This window comes from Triturus cristatus, chromosome 2_2, assembly GCF_964204655.1.
Source record: "Triturus cristatus chromosome 2_2, aTriCri1.1, whole genome shotgun sequence".
In the NCBI taxonomy this organism is placed as follows: Eukaryota; Metazoa; Chordata; class Amphibia; order Caudata; family Salamandridae; genus Triturus; species Triturus cristatus.
This window is the reverse complement of record NC_140582.1, coordinates 491,545,957-491,567,119: the sequence shown is the minus strand read 5'-3', so window position 1 is coordinate 491,567,119 and position 21,163 is coordinate 491,545,957. Positions and strand designations below refer to the sequence as shown.

Sequence of the window (21,163 nt, the reverse complement as noted above, 5' to 3'; positions counted from 1 at the left end):
TGGAAATGGACCTAGGAATCTCACACGCTCGTGCGTGTGCTTTTTCTTTTGGCCCACGCTATTGGCCTCTGCGTGTGTCTTTTTATGAAAGACAGCACGCAATTGGCCAAAGGTGGAAGCATTGCTCCGCCCATGGCCTATTGGTGTCTATTACGCGCATTGCTGACATGTGTTTTCAATTATCGTGCCCAGACACGGCGTAATAATTAAAAACACATGTCTCGCTGTGGCGCGTGCGTGCACCACTCGTTTGTTTTTCAATAGCGATCGCTTTCGCTGCCGCTTGTTTACAGTGAGCTGTAGTCTAAAGGCAATCCCCCGACACACCGCTTTGCATCATCAGCCTTGAGATCAAAGAGCTGTTTTTACCCCGGATTGACTCACTCGTTATAACTCAGTTTCGTTGTGCTGAAAGCACGAATTAGCCCCTCCAAGCTTTCATCGCCAAGGACTAAACGCGCATTAAAACAGAACTACACAGGATTGTTTACTTTTTTTCTACTGAAAACCTTTCCCCTTCTCCTCGGTCATTTGTACTCGTCGTTTGCTGCGTATTGATGGCTACCGCAATACTATCATTATAAGAATCGTGATGCAACTTCATTAAGTGCCGACGGTCACACTGTGTGTCCGTGAACTAGGAAGCAAACACCGATATTTCCTCTCTTACCGAAAGTCGCGGTATTCAAATAAGAATTATTGAGGGGAAATTACCGGAGCAACGTTCTACACTTCTGCAAAGAATCCCATCTCAACCTGGAAAAAATGGCCAAGTTCCCACATGTTGTTTATGAGCTGGGATCCCACGACAAACATTACGAAAAGTACCAGTGCTTCCTCTCTCTTAGACACGAGGCTGGCAGCAGGCGCTGTTTGCATGGTTCCAGCTTGACTCTAGAAAGCGTCATAAATATATTCGTTAACAGATTTTTTATTTTTACAAATATTTAGCTTGTCAAGTCCCTCTTCGTATTCTGGAGGTTGATATGCAGACCGCAAGTTATGTTGACTCTTTTATTACACATGTCTCAAGGGCATAGGGCACTAAGGGGCGCATTTATTAGATTTGTCACGCAGTGCTGCGCTGCAAAGCACAAAAGGGAAAGGGCAGGAGTGCTCTGTATTTAAAAGAATACAGTGCATTCCTGCCTTTTCCTCAACGCTGGCGCCGTTTGGCCGGGTACCTTTGCGAATGATGCAAGGGTGCCTGACTTTGCGAATGGTGCAAGGGTGCCTGACTTTGCGAATGGTGCAAGGGTAGCCTGCATTGAATGCAGGCACCCTTGCACCATTTACAAAGTCCCCCGGCCAAACGGTGCCAGCGTGGGGGAAAAGGCAGGAATGCACTGTATTCTTTTTAAATACAGCGCACTCCTGCCCTTCTTTACTTTCACCTGTACAACACACCCTACATGCTGGGAACTCAGACCAAATGAACTTCGGCAGTCAGTGTCTTCTCTGCTGGGATTGTGGGAGGGCTTCTCCTGCTAGAGATGAACCATACATGTAAAAGGCCAATAGGTCTGGCCTTGGCAAGCCTGCATTTTATTTTTACAAAAATGCTGTCTGTAAAAAAAAAAAATGGTGGACAAAAATATAAAAATAAATGAGTGGCCTAACAGCCAATACACCCCAGGCCTGGCACTCCTTTTAAAGTATCAATGCGCATGTGACAAGGTGAAATTCTTCCACTCATAAGTTAAGACAGACAATGGATGAAGTGGACTAACTCATAGTGACCGGAAGCAAAATGATTCTTAAACAGACCAGCGGATGAAGACTGCTTGCCAAAAGCCTCTGTATGTAAATATATACATATGTGTTTTTGGTATGATTTTTTTTTAGGGAGCATGAGGCTGGAAAGACCTAATAATCCTGCGGCATCTGATCTGATGAAATGACACAAGTGAATCAACGTAGGATGAAACAGCACAGTAGGAGGCAGATTAATTGCAGATATGCCAGCATTGCCTCTGCATATTCATGTTTTCATTGTTTTGGTGCTGATTCACTCAGCAAGTGCTGTAGGTAGTAGAGTGGATGAAGCAGTCTGCTTTAGGCAGCTGTATCTTGTTGCAGCCTGCGGTAATTAGCTGTCAGAATGTGAAAGATGAGTGAGTCATGACTATCGCTGTCCATGAGCAACAGCTCTACTCTACTTCTGCTCTACAGCTGTTAGGAATATACCTAGCCAAAATTCCAAAGCCACGATTAATCTTGTGTTGTGAAACCTTTTGTTTGGTGTACTGCGCAATGTAAAGTGAAACTTGTTAAATAAACCTTTTAAATTAAAAAAAAAAAAAAGTAATATACATAGAATTACTCCCCCTGATGCATTTATAAAGTAACTTGAGGGAAGCTTCAAAAAAGTCTTCTATACCATGGGCAAGTGGAGTTTGGTTCCATACCGATGTTTGAGAGGGAACCTCGCGGTCCTTTGCTTCGAGGAGCCTTATGTACCACAGAGATATTTCTTTCTTTTTTGGCTGCGGATCTTGTAGTATCTGTTCGAGTTCCCAACTCCCTGTAATTTCTCCCACTTCTGCCTCATACCATGATTTTAACTGGAGAAACTTGAACCTAGAAAATGTGGGACCGATCTTAGCTTGTAAAATCTCCCATGGAAGAACCCCATCTGAAACCACCAGATCCGACCACTTCACCAAACCAGCTCTTTTGATCGGGGTCGCCAGGCTGTCACACAAGCAAGAGGGGGTCCCCGGGGAATCCCAAATAGGGGCAAAATCAGAGAAATAACCCATGCCCCAGATACGTCTCACTTTATACCAGGTCATTAAGGCAGCCTTCAGAACCTTAAGGCGTACACGCTTGAGAACCCTAGGTGCCCCAGATTTGTATAGGAACCCTCCTTGTCCACTACCTCCCTCTGCTAGTGCCATTTCTCCCAATAACCTTCCCCACGTGGTTTCCTCTGGGGTAGTCCACAACATCCTGATGCCCCTAAATTGAAAAGCCATTAGGTACCAGTTAATGTCCGGGAGAGCCAACCCACCTTTTAAGAGTTTGTTTCTTAATTTTTTCCATGACAACCTTGAGCTTTTATGTCCCTATATAAAACTTCCGATTTTCCCCTGGATCTTACTAATATTCTTCTGGGGGAAAGTTAGGGGAACTGCATTAAAAAGGTACGTCAGCTTGGGTAAGACGCACTTCTTCACCAGGTTAACCCTCCCACAGATTGTCAAAGGGAGGTTTTTCCATCTGGCGAAGAGGTAATCAATTTCCTTTTCGATTTTCCCCAGATTTATCAAAGGAATTTTATTCAGGTCCTTAACAATTTTAACCCCTAGGTACCTGAATTCTTTGCTGGTAGGGCCACCCGTATACACAGTGTTCCAGCCCGCCAGTTTACAGAAGAACCACTTTTTTGTGCTCAACAGGCTTTATTATACTCTGGCCAAGATTGCCAAGTTCGCCCCGGTGCCAGCCCCAACCTGCCCCAGATGTAAACTTGCTAATGCTGACGATATCCACATCTTTTTCGAATGTTCAGAGCTAAGCTTTTTTTGGAAAAATGTGGGGGACTCCTTAACAGCTATCTTTGAAACCGACATAGAGATTGCTCTCCATCTGGTGATTTTTTTGTAAAAATGATCTAATAAACGGGGTGCTTCCGCAGATCCACATGGGTTATATCTTATACTCTTGGCTAGGAGGGAGATCAGTATTAGGTGGAAAGATCCTACTCCCCTGGACAGAGAAGGTTGGCTTAAAGCTGCGCTGAGCATGGCACGTCTAGAGCAAGACGTTAGTGAAGAAATTCTTTACAATATCTGGCTCCCATTGTTAACCTGGGGACGACGCCTGCGATTGATAACCTGCTAAATGTTGGTGTCCTATGTGGGTCCTATGATTACACCAGACCTCAACCACATGAGGAAGGCTATGTTGGCCTAGACTAACGCAGTTAGCCGAAGCGTGCCCAGGTTCAAATAAATCGGCTTGTTAAATCTGACAATGTCTTTGGTGAGATGAGGACAAAAACAAACGAAAAAAAAGAATTACTCCCCATGGAACCATGGCACATACAGTACAGTACGAACAGCACATCCAGCATCATTTTCCATATGTCTTGTCAGGCCATTTTGTTTTTTCTTTTTTTTCTTTTGTAGTTGTATATAGCTCGAAATCCAACCGACGGTATTGGAGCACTTTACATGAGCACCAGTTACATTACACAAGGTCAGATTCATTTATTAGGCACTGGGAGATTAACTGATTTGACCAGCCCTGACAAGTACCACGTATCAGGCATTAGACAAACGCATTTCAGTGTGGTGTTCCGCATCACCTCACTGAAATGCAAAGTCATGCATAATAGGCATAGCATGTGCCTCGGCTGTCTCAAGCCATAGCACTGCTATTTAATTACAAGTGCTGGCTGAAACTTTAGCTGGTGGAGGGGCAGCGCGCTGTGGCATGCTCACTGCTCCCGGCAGGCTTATGGGGGCTGGTTGAGCTGAGCTGCTAGCTACATTGTAACAATATTAGGCTGGATTCCCAATGCCGTAGTAACTATATTCACTGACGTCAGGATAGGCAGTGCCGAATGGCTACTACAGAGACATCAGCCAGGTGACTAGTCACTGGTCAATGGACTGACTTGTGACACAGAGACCTTAATAGACGGAGGTTATGCTGCCTCACACGGCGGCGCAAGTGGATGACTGCGATTCATGATGAGAAGTTGTGGGCGGCGTGTTTGCTGCAGGAGTCGTTGCGACCACAAGGCGGCCCTTAACCAAATTGTCTCTATGTTCACCTTGCAAAGTAAGTGTCAGTGCTCTGGAGTGTATATAATCTCTCACTCTAGTCTCTGCTAATAAACATTTGGTTGGTTTACAATGAATTATTAAACAGCGGTTTTAGCGCGGTCATCAGCTGCTTGCCCTGTGTGTTACAGTTGAAGTTCAGAGAATAATCTGGACCACATTTGCCAAAAAGACCTGTGTGCATTGCTAAATGTATGTAACTTCATGTGTAATCAAAGATTTAAAACATCATTGTATAATCCTTTTCAGAAATGTATTCAACATCAAAATCAGTTTTCAAACTACACAATTTTAGAGATTATACATGTATATATTTTTTAACATGATCTCAAACAGTTATAACAAAATCAAAATAAAGCTAGACAGCATTAATTTCAGAAAAATCTGATTTGTTAATGACAATGCTAGTATCTTCATCTGTGCAGTCCACAATAGAAATTTGTCGGTGCCCTATGATTTTGAACTCACGGTCCGTTCTTCAGGGGCCAGAAAAAAATGTGAACCAAATTTCCTCGAGTAGTATGACCTGCAGGGTCTTCTCAATCCTGCCTTTGAGACCACTTTAGCTTCTTAGGGATACCACTCTAATGCTATCTGTATATTCGCATTCAGCTAGGTTGCCCGAACAGTGGTAAAATTGCTCCACTGTGATAGTGTGTCAGTGCTCTGGAATGTATATAATCTCTCACTCTAGTCTCTGCTAATATAAATGTGGTTGGTTTACAATAAATTATTAAATAGCGGTTTTAGCGCGGTCATCAGCTGCTTGCCCTGTGTGTTACAGCTGAAGTTCACACACAATCTCGTCTGTCTGTGGCGTACAGTACTTTTCAGGAGCCGCGCAACTTAATTGAAGTCTTACTACCACTCGTTTTGGGCCACACGGTGAAGGTCAGGTGACTCTAGTCAGTGGTGACGGACCGGTCGTCAAACATAAGCAAATTACTTTCAGCAACCAGCGCCGCCACTACTGACAGCAGAGCCTTGTGTAGCTCTCTGTGACAGCCCGCTGGTGTGATCTGTGCCACTGGCAGTGGAGCAGGGTAGGTAGCGTTGGTCGCGCCGACCGAGTGAGTCCAGTCGATGAGTACTTTTTAGGTCGAGACTAGCGGCAGCGCCCATGTGATGCTCGCTTTGCGAGGCATGCAGTAGTGGGGTATGCTGTGGAAGCCTCGCCTTCTCTCCGTCCATATTTTTGATTGGCTGGTGTCATTGTCCTTGGTGAATTCTGGTTTCCGATTGATCATGAGGCTTGTTAGTCTCTCCTTTTTACCGCCCTGTCGCCATTTGTTACCTCAAATGAGGACTGGATCTTTTACTTGTGGCGTTACACAGTCTCCTTCATAAGTCGGTAAGCACTATTTTTTTTTATTAGCAGCTTTCACTTTTGCGGCCGCGCTTGTTTATTTAATTCATTTGACGCGTGGGCCAAAACGGAGCGTTTCTACTCACTAATCTAACAAGTTTTTGCAATGCAATAGTTCTCACATTTACACGAGTTTCAAAGGCATTATCATTTACGGTGCCAATAGCTCAAACTCGTGTAAATGCGAGACCTATTGCACTGCAAATGCTTGTTTTTTTTAGCATAGATAGCCTTTTCCAGATTGCATGTAGCTAACAATCGGGCCAGCCATTGGGAGGACAAAGGAGGATTTGGGTCTATCCAGACTGAAGTTATACAGATCCTAAGAATGGGCATGGCCACAAAAATGAGTGCCCTACTGCTCCTCCTGTCAATCCTATCCTGTATGCCCAGTAAGATAAGAGTGGGGCTTAACAAGATGTCACATGATAAGACTACCCTTAGGAAATTCAGTATTTTGTTAAGTAATGGCTCGAGTTTTAAACAGGTGGAGAACATATGGACCAAGTCAGCACTAAATTCTGCACATCTAGGGCAGAGAGTTCCTTTGCCTGTCCCCCATTTTGCGATTCTTCTATGTGTGATATATAAAAAGAAGCTACTTTTATAAAACTGTGCCTGCAGTTTAGCGGATAACAGGTCACTCTGGGCCACTCACATGGCAAGATGGAAAGTATTATTGGAAGTCTCCAATTTTTGTTGCCATTTACTTGCAATCTTGGCCATGTCATCAGGCATTCGGCTATTCAGTGCAGTGTATATGCACCCGATGCGGGGCAAATTAGGATCAATTAACTTGTCAATAAGGGCACTAGGGGGAAGCCTGCGGGCCCACCAGCCTTGCGTACCAAAAAGTCCCTTATGGCAAGGTATATAAAGTCCTCAATATGGCTCAGATTGAATTGTATCCTGAGATCGTTGAAAGGCCGGATTCCATCAACAGATATAAGATCTCCTAGTTTTAATATGCCCGCTTTATGCCAATTTGGACAGTATGATCTCCCAAAGATTGCAGGCAGATTAACATTATTATTTAAAGGGGTATAAAAGTTCAGTCTCCCCAAACCTAGAAGTTTGCATATATTAGAAAAGACCCTGTAAGCACCCATCAAAGTCTTGAATCTGACCCGCTTGTAGTATCCATATTCTAGCAGTCACTATAGGCAGCCCCAAGCTTCAACCCCAAGTAGTAATTCAAAGGGAAACGGGAGCCCTGTTGTTGTAGAGGGTGGTTTTTCATTCAGTAAAACAATGCAGTTCTGCAGGACCGTGGCCCAGTAATATAACTTCAGGTTGGGGAGCGCCCACCCCCTCGCTCCAGAGGAAGGGATAAAAACTTGAAAGACCTCCTCGGCTGAGTGTATGCCCAAACAAATTGAGAAAAAAGTTGTTCAAATCTCTGAAGTATTGTCTTACTGAATTCCAGTGGGATAGCCCTAAAAAACATAAAGCAACTTGGAAAAAAAAAATCATCTTGGGGACGTTACACCGCCCCACTATGGTCGGGTGCAAATTATCGATCCGGTTAAGGGCTTTCTTGGTTTCAGCTACCAGCGGGTTCAAGTTCTCGCTAACGATAAGCTCAATGTCAGCAACGATGTTTACCCCTAAATATTTGGCCTTTTGAACAACCCTGCTATCTGCCCATAAAATTTCTTTATTTACGATGATCTGTGTCTTTTCTTTGAGTGCATATCCGGAGTTCTTACCAAATTCTTGAGCCTCTTGTTCTATAACTAAGATGGCTGTCTCAGGGTCCGGAGAAACCAATGCAAGATCATCGGCACAGGCCATGATTTTAGTATTCACACCCAGAATTTCTTGATTGTTTTCTATTTTCTTGATGAAGGGGTCAATATAAATCGCAAATAGCAATGGAGAGCAAGGGCAGCCCTGCCGAATGCCCCGTGATATCTCAATCGGTTCAGTTAATTTCCCATTTATTGAAATTCTGGCTGTGGGATTTAGGTACAGGGCCTGCACAGCTTGAATCGCCTTAGGGCCAAAATGCATCCTCCTCATGACGCCCCAAAGAAATTGCTAGGAGACCCGATTGAATGCTTTTTCAGCATACAGTAAAATTAGCGCGATTGGGTCTCCTGACACTTGAGCGGCATCAAACAAGGTGATGGTCCGCCGAACGTGTTCGGTAGTCCCTTTTTTAGGAATGAACCCATGTTGCCATTTGACCACAAGGTGTTCAATTCTGGAAGATAATCTAGATGCAAAGATTTTTGAGTAGACTTTAGAATCACAGTTAATGAGCATGATCGGCCTATATGACCCCATAGCTAGCGGTGACTTATCTTTCTTTGCAAAGATTACAATCTTAGCAGAAGACCATGAATCTGGTGGGGAGGCCCATTAAAGATGAAAACTACCAGTGTGGTAAACAGATCTTTTATTTGAAGGGAAAAGATTTTGTAGAATTCCACAGGAATGCAATCTAAACCAGCGCCTTTACCATCTGGCAGATTTGCTAGAGCTAGAGCAATCTCTTCCCATGAAGGTGGATCTTCTAATTGATTATGTTCTTCCTCGCTAAGTTGTGTAAGCAAGACTGTGTTCAGATAGTTGAAAATCTCTGCCTCTCTAAAATCTGATGAGCTAGTATTCTCCTCTGTATAGAAGCTTTTATAGAACTCTCGAAATGACCCTTGGATTTTAATAGGATCGTGAGTGATCTCCCCTGAAGAGACTTGTATCGAGAGTATTTCATTGGAAGAGACCTGCTGTCTGGTACGATTGGCCAGTTGATGACCGATGAGTTTGCTACAGTCGTAGGTTTTTTTCCCGAGCAGAAGCCCATTTTGCAGCGACCTTCTCTGCGAATATCGACTCAATTTTGGCTTTAATAGATACCACTTCCAGCTGTGCTGCTTCAATTTCCACCCTTAACTGAACAGCCTTAGTTAGTTTTTCTTCTGGGATAGCTATTTTGTCCTGGAGCTTTGAGATCTGTGCTTTTTCTGGTTTATTATTCCTTATGGAGTACCGTAAGGTCTCACCTCGGTTACAAGCTTTCAGTGTGTCACATACCACCATAACAGGTGCAGACCCTGTGTTTGTCTTGAGGAACTCCTCGATCCAGTCTTTCATATATATCCGGTGTCATACAAGAGCGCTCTTTCGAAACTCCAGGATGACATTTCTCCATTGGAACCCAACCCTTTTATGTTTGAAATGAGTGGATTGTGGTCCGACATAAATCGCGGGGCTGTATCGAAGGTACAGTCCCGAATCAGAGATGAAGAAGCCAAAAAAGAATCCAACCTTGCCAGGGAGAGGTGCAGGGCTGAATAATACGTTTACCCTGGTTGATTCGGTTTTAGATTAGCCCACACATCGCTAAGCCCATGAGTATGCATCCCGTTTGTTAAGGCCTGATGTACTTTTGGCTTCCTACCAGTATATTTCCACTGACTACTAGCTCTCCAATTGCTGGGTAAATTGATATTAAAATCACCACAGTGGGCTAATTCTCCTGAGACCCAAACTATAACCCCAGGATCATCCACATTACTTCCATAAATGGAACATAGTAGAAAGGAAAAATCAGGTTATAAACTGCATTCGGCTATGACCCATCTTCCCAGGGAATCAGATTTCACCCGTATGGCTTTAAGTAGAAAATTCTTTTGAACCAGAATCCCTACTCCTTTTACCCGTGCTCCTTGAGATGTCCCCCCAAGTACTCTATACCCCAATGAATTCAGAAGATGTCTCTATGATCCCTCAATATGGGTTTCCTGGAGGCTAACTCTGTCAGCCCCCAGCGAACATAGCCCTTGTGCCACCCTCTGCCTCTTCTGAGCATCATTCAAACCACAGATATTCACTGATACTAGTCTCAGGTTAGTTATCTTATTCATGTCAATATATGACCAAATTTCCCAATATTAGGCAGCATCCAGTTTCCATATGTTAACATAAATCTGAGATCTGTCAAAGGCAACCCCACCCTTCTGGGCATAACATACATCATTATCTTGTTGACAATACATACAAAATTATTTTTCCTTCTCTAACACATGAATATAGATAGATAGATAGATAGATGGATAGATATAGATATATTTTTTTTATTTTTTTCCCCTCCTTTCTTCACTGGTTGCATTTTTCACCACTAGGTTTATTTTTGGTGCAACTAAAGCAGTCGAAATGATAAACACTCATTGTTCTCCCCCTACTTGAAAAGCCCCCTTCCCCCTCCACACCCTCCCAAAAATAGAGCAATCAGGAATTCCCTGAATGATGGTCATCAAATGTGAGTTCCCGCCACCCCAGCCAAGCCGTGTTTGTTTACTAACAACTTTAAAGTATAGCCGGCAGTTATGAGAAACAAGCATTGGCATTGCCAATAGGTCACGCTTTTGGGACCTTAAAAGTATTTAGTTCTGCAGCACAATATCCTTGGTGCAACAACATTAACTGTTGCATGGTTAAACACTTATAAGGCCCCAAAGGCGAGACCTAGTGGCTATGCCAATGCTATTTTTTTTTTAAAAGGACAAGCAGTGCTATCGGGCTCCGGCTGACACTTTGAGGTAGAGAGAGAGAGAGAGGTGTGTAGAGAGAGAGAGAGAGATGGATAGAGAGAGAGGTAGAGGAAGAGAGGTAAAGAGCGAGGTAGAGAGGTAGAGAGAGAGGTAGCGAGGTAGCGGTAGAGAGAGAGGTAGCGAGAGGTAGAGAGAGAGGTAGAGATAAAAGCATTGTCAGAGTAACAGAATGCAATCTAGATTTTCATGTAGAAAACATTTACTTAATAAAATGTGCAATTCAACTACAGTTTACGGGCACGACCATGTAACGAGATTAACTGGCCAAGTAATAGTATATTTGAAAAACATAGAAATTTAACTTGAAGAGCCTAAATCCTCTGATCGGAAGCATTCTCGATTTTAAAAAAATACCAAAAAAAAACAAGTCAGCCTTACCTGCGGAGCTTCTGATGCATCAGTCTTCAGGGGCGCTTCCTGCTCTGCACTGGTAGGCAAGCCACTTTGCTGCGACTCTTTAGGATCTGAAGAACCTGGTGCGGCTGTGGACTGAACTGTTTCAGGCTGGGATGTTACCACTGCGACGTCGATGAGGTCACTTCAGGTGATGTATAAGTACCTTGGGATTATGTAGAGACTGGCTGCGATGAAGCCGAAGTCGTTTGGCTTGCAGTGTTGTCAGACTGGGATAACATTGAGGTTGGTTGGGACAATGTAGTCTCAGACTGAGATGATGCAGCCGTTGGTTGAGATGGAGATGGCGAAACTGTATATGTTCTCTGAGAAGAGGTGTAGGCCGTTTGAGGTGAAGTATATTTTTGAGCAGAAGTGTAAATAGGTTGGGACGAAGTAAGATCTGATTTCGAAGATGTGTAACTTGATTGGGAAGATGTGCAGGTAGGTTGAGAAGAAGCAAAAATTGACTGTGCTGATGTACTGTCAGATTGGGACGAAGTATAGGTAGGTTGGGTTTGAGAATAAGATGACGATGCTTGCGATGTAGTATATTCTTGCTCTGATGGAGGCTGTGAAGATTGAGATTGACCAGTTGATTATTTGGGCGCAGCAGGGTCCGGGGGTGTGTGACCGTAGACCGATGAGACTGGTGTGTATTAACCTCCGACACTGCCTGGGTGCGATCCTTCAAGGAAGCAGCGCTATCAGTTTCAGGCTGGGTTGCGCGGGATGCAGCGTACCCGGACTGAGATTCTGCACGGGTCGTGACCGCAGGAGTTTCTGGTTGTTTTGGTGAGTAACCGGGTGGCGGAGGTTCGTAGGTAGGTTGAGGTGGCGCACTGGTGTCAGGTGGTGCGACCACAGTAGAGGGTGGGGGATACTCGGATGAGTACACCAGCTGCGCCGGGGTGAACTCGGTCTTAGCCTGAGAATAATCAGCGACTGCATACTGAGAAGGGGTGTAAGCAGAGGGTGGGTAATCTGTAGGGGGTGGATATTCAGTGGGTATAGGGTGTTCAGGCAGCGGGCCTGATAGGTGGAAGTTGCTGGGTAGGTTGAGGCCGTCGTTGCTGGGTATGTGGTAGCACCGGGATAGGTAGTGGCCTTGGTGGATGCTGGATAGGCCGTAGCAGCCGGATAGGTAGAAGTGGTGGAGTAGGTGGTGGCCGCAGTGGTTACCGGGTAGTTGGAAGCCGCAGTAGTGACAGAATAGGTGGAAACCGCTGGGTAAATAGAGGCAGCTGTAACCGCGGAATAAGTGGTAGCAGCCGGGTAGGTGGAGGCTGCTGTAGTTGCCGGGTAGGCAGCGGCAGCTGGGTAAGTGGAAGTCGCAGTCGCTGGCGGGTAAGTAGCTGCTGGGTACGAGGAGACGGATGCAGGAGGATAGGTGGGAGTGCCAGCTGGAGTGGCCCATACCTACCCCAGGCTGGATACATGACAGAGGAGTAGTTTGTTGCCTGGCGCCCAGCGGGAGCACTAGGCCAAAGTAAGATGGGGTCTGCGGTTGCTCTTAGGCCTCTGAAAGGTTCCAGGCACCACTTCTGCTGCTCCACACGCGTGCGGCTCCGTCTGGCTTCCTTGCTCGTCGTGCACCAACACTGCAACGTAACGCAGCTTGCGGGACGTTTGTGACGTCACTGCGTCTAATGGCGAGGTGGGTAGACAGAGGCATAGGCAAAAGTGTGCACTCAATGCCAAACTAGACACGGAGCAGGAGTAGCGAGTGCCTGATGGTATTTTAGAAGGTGACTTTATTAAAGCGAGCATGCTGTTGCTTCCAATCGGTTAGCAACTATTATGTAAACAATACAAATGAGTAGATGTAGAGATTTACACATTTTGAGTGAGTAATGTTTAAGGGGTGGGGGTGTGCGACAAGACCTGCGGCAGCGAGACGCGCTGTGTGGTAGGGGAGGGGCATTGAAGCACGCACGTTCGGGAGAGCGAGAGGAAAGCCAGATGGCGCCTCTGCTCGTGCGCAATGGCAAAAGTGAAAGCAGGCTGGCGAGTGGTATGCGATGTGCGTGCACCATGACGAGAGAGGAAAGCCAGATGGCGCCTCTGCTCGTCATTGTGCGCATAACCGCACGCTCTATGCCACCCCAAAAGCTGTGGTCGGACTTTTGAAAGCCCACTCACTAAATGTCTCTCCAGAGCAGCGCAAGCACTGGCTCAGGCGAGACCTAAAAAGTTCCTATTAGAAAACCTGGTGAGCACTCATACCCCCTCCCCCCCCCCCCCCTCTCCAACTGGTCCACCCCAATAACAGAAAGTTAGAAAAAAATAGAAGGAGAGAGAATGAAAAAGAAGGAGACCAACATAAACTAAAAATATTAGTCGTTATAAACTACAGTGCTGACTAGCTATTCCCCTTTCTAGCCTTGACTTCCCCAAGGAACTCCTCTGCCTTACTCTCTGACAGAAAGATGAGAGAAGGTCCATTCAAGATAACCTTTAGTCTAGCCGGGTTCATTAAGTTATCCTGGGCACCCTGCTGTTTAGTTGACGTAAACGCCACCTCCGCTCCACTGTGGCGTAGTAAAGATCAGGCATAACGAAGAACACCCCATTAGAGCCCTTCTGGGAATTGGGACGAGCCTGATCATAGACCAACTGCCTAAGCAAAAAGTTACCAAAAAAACCCAGAAAGGCCCTGGGCTTATCTCCGCTGTAGCTGCTGCCATCATGTCGCTTCTTTAAATTGAAAGGAAAGCGGTGTGCCCGCTGGATGTCGTGCTCCCAGTTCCAGTTAAAGTGTTCTGGGAAAGCGTCTCGCAGGAGTTTAACAATGAAGCGCCGTGGATTATCCCCCTCCGCCCATTCAGGAATCCTCAATAGGCGGAGGTTTTTCTGGCATTGTCTGTTCTTCTGCTCCTCCATCTTTGTCATTAAATCTGTTAAACAGGCAGCTTGAGAAGACCCTTGTTCTTTTAGGGCAGTTACTTCAGTTTCTAAGCTTTCTGTACGACCTTCTACCATGGTAACCCTATCCCCAATGTCGATAAAGATTTTGCTTAGCTTTCTCATGCCCCCTTGCAGCTTTTTAGCGGCCCCCTTGGCTAGGAGGCTGTCAGAGCGGACCTCTTCCTGCAACTGCTTTATAGAGACCAAAATGGAAGTTAAAGAGGGCTCATCCGTAGTTTGAAGTGCTGTTCCTGTGTTCCCCTTGTATAATGGTTTCTAAGCCTCCTCTCCATGAGAAAAAGAAAGCTGGGAATCTGAATAATCCCACTTTAGCTGGCTACGTCTTTTTATCTTATTGTGTACCCTCTTCTGGCGCTCAACAGTCCCTGTGTCTCTAGAGAGAATGCTATCATTGTTGTCAGAGACATCGTCGTCACTTGCACCTGTCAAGCAATCCTCTGGCTGCTCAAGGCACCAACAGCACAAAAGGCCAGTAAAGCTACAAACACCTGCCTTCAATTGTTCAGGACTCTGGGGCTCACTGTAAACAAAGAAAGATCTTCGTTCCTTCACAGTTAAGTCATATCCTTTCTGGGAGCATCCATAAATACCATCCAATGCAAAGCCTTCCTATCACAGGAAAGGCAGATACGATGGCAAAGACTGGCGTAGAGCATATCAAGAAAAAAGTATGTTTCAGTACGAACATACAAGTCGCTCCTAGGGATGTGCTCTTCAGAAATAGATCTGGTGCCACTGGCCAGACTGAGAATGAAGCCTCTTCAAGAACTACAGAGCAATGGCAGGAAACTTTGGGATCCTTCGAGGATGTAATGCAGATCACAACACTCATGGCAGAGACACTGCGATAGTGGTTTCATGCACCAAATCTCTGAAAGGGCCTTACTTTCCTCCAAACTATCCCAGACTTCACACAACAACGGTCGCCTCCATGGACAGCTGGGGAGGCCATCTGCAAGAGTTAGATACAGGGCAAATGGTCCTCTGCACAGAAACATCAGCCAATCAACAGGCTAGAGCTCAAAGCCATTTTCCTGTCTCTCCATGTGTTCTTGCCAAGGATAGCCAGTTCCTCCGTGCTGGTTCATTCGGACAATACGACCGGCATGTTCTACGTCAACTGGCAAAGGGGAACCATCTCATCTCACTATCTCAAGAAGTGCAGGAGCTATGGTATTGGACTGCGCAGCACAGAATTTCCCTCTAGGCCGAACATGCCTGAGGTTTGCACAATACTCTGACAGATATGTTAAGCAGAACGCAGTCCAGTTGTCACAAATGGGAGCTAGAGCAGCTCCAGCTCGACGATGTGTTTCGGAAATGGGGAAAACCAGCTATAGACCTCTTCACAAATAGAGAGAATGCCAAATGCCAGTACTATGCCAGCAGGTTCCCTCTGCCAGAGTCAAGGGGGGAATGCCCTTTTAATGCGATGGTCCGGGATATATGCTTAGATTTCCCCCCATCCCATTAATTCCCAGGGTACTAACCAAGATGAAGACGGAAGGCTGTCTTTTGATCCTAATAGCGCCACGATGGCCCAGGCAGTACTGGTTCCCGGAGCTTCTCTTGCTGTCGGAGTTGAGGCCCATACGTCTACAACCATCTCCATCTCTTATGACCAGAGACAAGGGTCAAGTACGTCACCCAGATTCGGAGTCCCTTCATTTGCACGCATGGCTCCTGAGTTCCTAGCGTGCAGGGGCTTGGATATGTCCCAGGAATGACTGCAACGTATTGCAAAATCCAGAGCTGACAGCACCAACAAGACATACCGCCTTAAATGGAAGCGATTCTGCCTCTGGTGCCAACGAAACAACTTGCACCCGCTTCAAGTGCCTCCTGAACAGATTTTGCAATATCTCCTCTCTTTGGCAAAGTCAGGCCTCACTTTCTCTTTGGTGAAGGTTCAACTTGCTGCGATTTCCCGCTATAGGAGATCTCTTCAAGTTCCCACTCTCTGTGCTTCTAGTCTTGTAAAGCAGTTCATGAGGGGCCTCTTCCGCGCCTTTTCCCCGGTGTGTGTACCCCCTCCGGAATGGAAGCTCAATTTGGTCCTCGCACAGCTAATGAGGCAGCCTTTTGAACCAATTCACAAAGCAGAGCTAAAGTTTCGCACCTGGAAGGTAGCCCTTCTGCTGGCTCTCACTTCTGTGAGGAGGTTTAGTGAAATCCAAGCTTTTACAGTCCAGGAACCATTTCTTCATTTTGCTGATAACTATGTAGCTCTGTGAAGGAATTCGACTTTTATCCCAAAAGTCCCAAAGCAATTCCACCTCAACGAACCAGTAATACTTCACTCCTTTTTTCCAAACCCATCTAGTCCAGCAGAACAAGCTTTACACATGCTAGATGTTAAAATATGTTACCTGCATAAGACAAAAGACATTAAAAAAACGGATCAGCTACCAGTGGCTTACGGACCGGGCAGAAAAGGAACAGCAGTAACTAAGGCCACTGTTGCCAGATGGGTCTCCTCAGCGATTCAATTCTGCCATGACAAAGCTAACAAGCCTTTAACAAGAAGAACTAAGGCACACTCCACCAGGGCAGTTTCTACAGTGGCAGCTCTGTTTGCTGGAGTAACACTAGAAAAGATTTGCCGTGCTGTGACATGGAAAAGTGTCCACACTTTTACGCAGCACTACTGTCTGCAATCTACGCAATGTGAGGATGCAGCTGTGGGCCAAGCAGTACTGCTTCATCTCTTAAATTAAGGTGGGTCTCTTTTCTGGTATAAGAGGAATTTTATATTTTATTAAAGCTGCATAGCTTGGCTTACTATCTGTTGCTAATGTTCATTTTTTGATAACTCTAGAAATTAAAGAGTGACTTAATTGTTCTATTATTTGTTCTACTAAACACTTCATTGGATGCATCCTGAATACAACAGTATGTTACGGCTTCATGTTTTGTTTGTAGCCGTCTTTAAAAGCTGTGAAAGGGTATGTGCATTGTTACAAATGTAACTTGTGGGATTTATGATTTACATCTCTCCCTCCTTCCACTAAGGACAGTACAATTTAGGGTACTGTTTGGTATTCTCATTCAAGTATGTGAATCTATGAAAGATACCCGAATACTGGATAAGAAAATAAGTTATTTACCTGTAACCGTGGTTATCCAGTATTGGCATCTTTCATAGATTCACGTGCAATCCACCATCCTCCCCGTAGAGGTAATTCTCTTTAATTTATGGGATTCTTACTTCCCACTTGTGCTTAGAAAATCTGATGGAATCTGCCTCTGCTGAGTGTGTTCTAGAAAGTGCGGACAGCTGATTGGCTGTGTTCCAACATTGGGTCCTTTTTTAACAAGCATTTGCAATGCAATAGGTCTCGCATGTACGCGAGTTTGAGCTATTGACATTGCAAATGACAATGCCTTTTATTTTTGAACATAAATAAAAGGCATTGTCATTTACAATGCCAATAGCTTAAACTCGTGTAAATGCGAGACCTATTGCATTAAAAATGCTTGTTACATCCTGCTCCGAGACCATTCCTGTATGCCCGTTGTCTTTGTAAATAATGGAAAGAAGGTATTGGAACACGCGCTCAGGATCACATGTCATGGTAAGTGGGGGAGCTGGGATTCTCTGTGTTTGTAAGTAATTAAAAGTTAAACATACCAATGTCACTGGAAGGCGTACGGAAGTAGAGCAGCTGCAAGCCTTACATGCCGTCCATTTATTAATATGTGCTGGAAGGCTAAAGTGGGTGGCCGCCATGAACAAGCTGTGGTTATTTGTAGCTACACTAATCGTGGGGCAGGCGCTGTGCGTCTGAAGTGAGGCGGAAACAAATTGTGAAAACAAGCCCGGCGGATCGTGGCGCGCGCGCGCTTGGGGGCGGGGGAGCGACCCTTTGAAGTGTTACATCCTGCTCCGAGACCATTCCTGTATGCCTGTTGTCTTTGTAAATAATGGAAAGAAGGTATTGGAACACGCGCTCAGGACCACATGTCATGGTAAGTGGGGGAGCTGGGATTCTCTGTGTTTGTAAGTAATTAAAAGTCAAACATACCAATGTCACGGGAAGGCGTACGGAAGTAGAGCAGCTGCAAGCCTTACATGCCGTGCATTTATTAATATGTGCTGGAAGGCTAAAGTGGGTGGCCGCCATGAACAAGCTGTGGTTGTTTGTAGCTACACTAATCGTGGGGCAGGCGCTGTGCGTCTGAAGTGAGGCGGAAACAAATTGTGAAAACAAGCCCGGCGGAGCGTGGCGCGCACGCGCTTGGGGGCGGGGGAGCGGACCCTTTGAAGTGCTCCCAAAAGGTGGATTGCATGGCGGCACGATGCGCGTGATTGTGCGCGTGCTAGCCATGCAATCCGCTTTTTGGGAGCACTTTTTAAACCCGCTTTCTATAGTCTCGCTTTGCGATCGCTTACGCGATAGCAAGGTCGAGACCTAAAAAGGACATAGATAGGCTTCTAATAACATGGCTTAGGGCCATTATAGCCTATGAAATTTATTAAACACTGCTTGATTATTTTACAGTGGGACTCCCACCTCGACATCGGGGAATGATTCAAGCATGTAAATCTATGAAAGATACCAATACTGGATAACTGCAGTTACAGGTAAGTAACTTATTTTCGTTCCCTCACCTCCCAGTGGTTTGTGGCTATATATTCATTTACTTCTTTTTTAGGCTTATGTTGTTCTATGTTTCTTGTGGCAGTCCCTGCTTATCACAGTTGACCTCCCACATCATTTGTGTACCTGTAATCTATTTGGTCTATCTTCTTGCACTGAATTATCTCATAGATCTGTGAAGTGTTGCCTTCATGAGGTTCAGTATAGGATTACTTGGCCTATCCCACAGTAAACCTAGGTCTTTTCAACACCACATATGAGGCAATGTTAGTAATGAGGGACACGTTCCTAGCAATGTACAAGTAGTGAGGGATGGGAAGTCTTTTGTTTTAGGGATTTCTGGTGCCACCTCGGATGACTAAAGATCAGACTACGAGTGGACGTGGTTAAGCACACTTCATGCGTTCACTAGCAAGACACCTACAAGTTGGTAACAGGGGAGACCTTAGAACTAGGAGTACCAGAGTCAACAAAACCCTAATGCTACTTTTTTTTATTGCAGGTTATCTTATTTATGAATTTGATAAGTTTTGGTTTGAAGAAGAACCAGAAAACATCATGCATTTCAACTTTTTCCGAGAGAAATTCCATACTAATGTTAAGGCTCTTCTGAGTGATCAGAACACCGTGCTGATCTTTAAGGGGACCAAGACTAATTAATACCTTTGTGTTTGCCATCATTTGCACTCATTGATTTGTATTGTTCAGCTGAGACAATTATTAAATGTAACAATCATTTTTAAAGTTGATGCAATTGTATTTGTTCAAAAGTTGTATATTTCCAAGTACAGGAAGCTTGTGGCACTACATTTAAAGTATGATCTTCTAAAGGAAAATATATGTATATTGTTTATATAAGAGCATGTTTTCTGCTTTTTTTGTGACAAATGTGATTGACAGACAAATTTTGTATATTTGTATATTTCAGGAGCACCTGACTGAGCTATATGTGTTAATTATTATATTGAATAAAAAAGTGATATAACCCTTTTAATTTTCCATTTGTTTATTCATGCAGAATGGCATTTTGCTTGCAGTTTATCCATACTTACTATACAATATATCATATATTTGACCACAATCCGCACCTCAAACTGATGATTTAGATGGACCCATTTCTGGTTGCACAAAATAAGTATATCCCACATTTCAATGGCATAATCTGTGGTCCTGATGAAATTGTGTATGGGTGTAACTTTTTTGCCTTCTTGTGTTGCTTTGAAAGTGAGAACAAATGAAATGCATGTTACAGACTGCAGAGAAGGGTTGTATTTTAGTAAAATACCTCAGGGGGAGGTATCAGCAGTCCTGAGGTGACGGAGAGAAGATAACTACATCTGTGGTTCATCTTAGAGGTTACTGTCTCTGTCCCATGATACAGGAGGGTTGATTAGGCACTTGAGGTTTGATGGAAAACGGGTCATTGGAATGGGTAAACGATTAATTTAGATGTATCCGAACTGTGTGATATAAGCAAGCAGGATTGGTGTCCCTGTTTTGAATGTTTTTGTCAAACAGTTTCCTCAACTGTTATCCAGTCTTGGGTTGTTGGTACCATTGAAAGTGTTGGGGTTGTTTGTCAAAGTGATTAGTCATTTATTTCTTAATTTATTTGCTCATCCAGGATTCAGTTGTCCCTCATCATAAAGTGGATTCTTCCTAAAAGATTACTTAGGGAGACATTAAGGCAGTAGCATTAGTTGCTTAGGTAAGGTAAATTGGAAGCACAGGAACATCAGAGCTAGCGGTACGTTATTCACCACCTAGTATTACAGTGTCTCATTTAAGCGAATGATAGGCTGGATAGTTTTGACATGCAGCAAGTGATGAAGAAGCAATGTCGACCCCCTATCATGAGAACACCCCTATGAGTACTGGGCATAAAGGTGGTATGCAAGATTGTAGATCTAAACGAACAAGGAAATAATATAGCACACAGCAAAGCACCCCTTTAAACTAGGAAAACCAAAAAAATGATATATTGTTCCCTGTGTTAACTTGTAACAATTGTTAACATTTATACAGAGAGTGAAACTTAGATCTCAGGTAACTGGTGCTTGGAGCATTATATACCAGTAATCGGATTACTACATTTACCAAGCACTTTTTTCAGCCTAGCATGCCCATATTTGCACACTCAAATACTATAATCTGTTGACTGTACGGAATTTCAGCCATATGTGTCCCCAACTCAGTATGAATTATCACTCAAATCTTTTAAATGTGCTAATTGTGCATTGTTAGACTTGGCATCTTTTGTCGTGTTTCCCCTGAGTTTTTTGCTTTCTGACCTCACGGTTTTTACTCTGTGTTTGCTGGCGTATTGTTTCTGCACACTTTTCTCACTGCTGATCAGTGGTAAAGTGCAAGTGCTCCTGTGATAAATTGTGTTATGGATTGGTGTTTCCATGATTGGGGATTTGATTTACTTGTTAGTCCCTAGTGAAGTGCACTGAGTGTTCCTGGGCCTGTGAATCAAGTGCTACTAATGGGTCTGCAGCACTGAATGTGCCACCCACGTGA

At 44.5% G+C, this 21,163-nt stretch overlaps 1 protein-coding gene across 1 annotated transcript in view; it reads left to right on the top strand.

Moving 5' to 3' along the window:
* The window catches only part of ELMOD2 (ELMO domain containing 2), a 165,587-nt gene extending 145,953 nt beyond the window's left edge, over window positions 1-19,634 (top strand). The window contains exon 9 of the mRNA XM_085641603.1: window positions 19,143-19,634. Coding sequence (XP_085497729.1) covers window positions 19,143-19,300 — 158 coding nt within the window. The 3' untranslated portion in view covers window positions 19,301-19,634. The remainder of the gene's footprint in view (window positions 1-19,142) is intronic.
* Window positions 19,635-21,163: the final 1,529 nt, after the last annotated feature.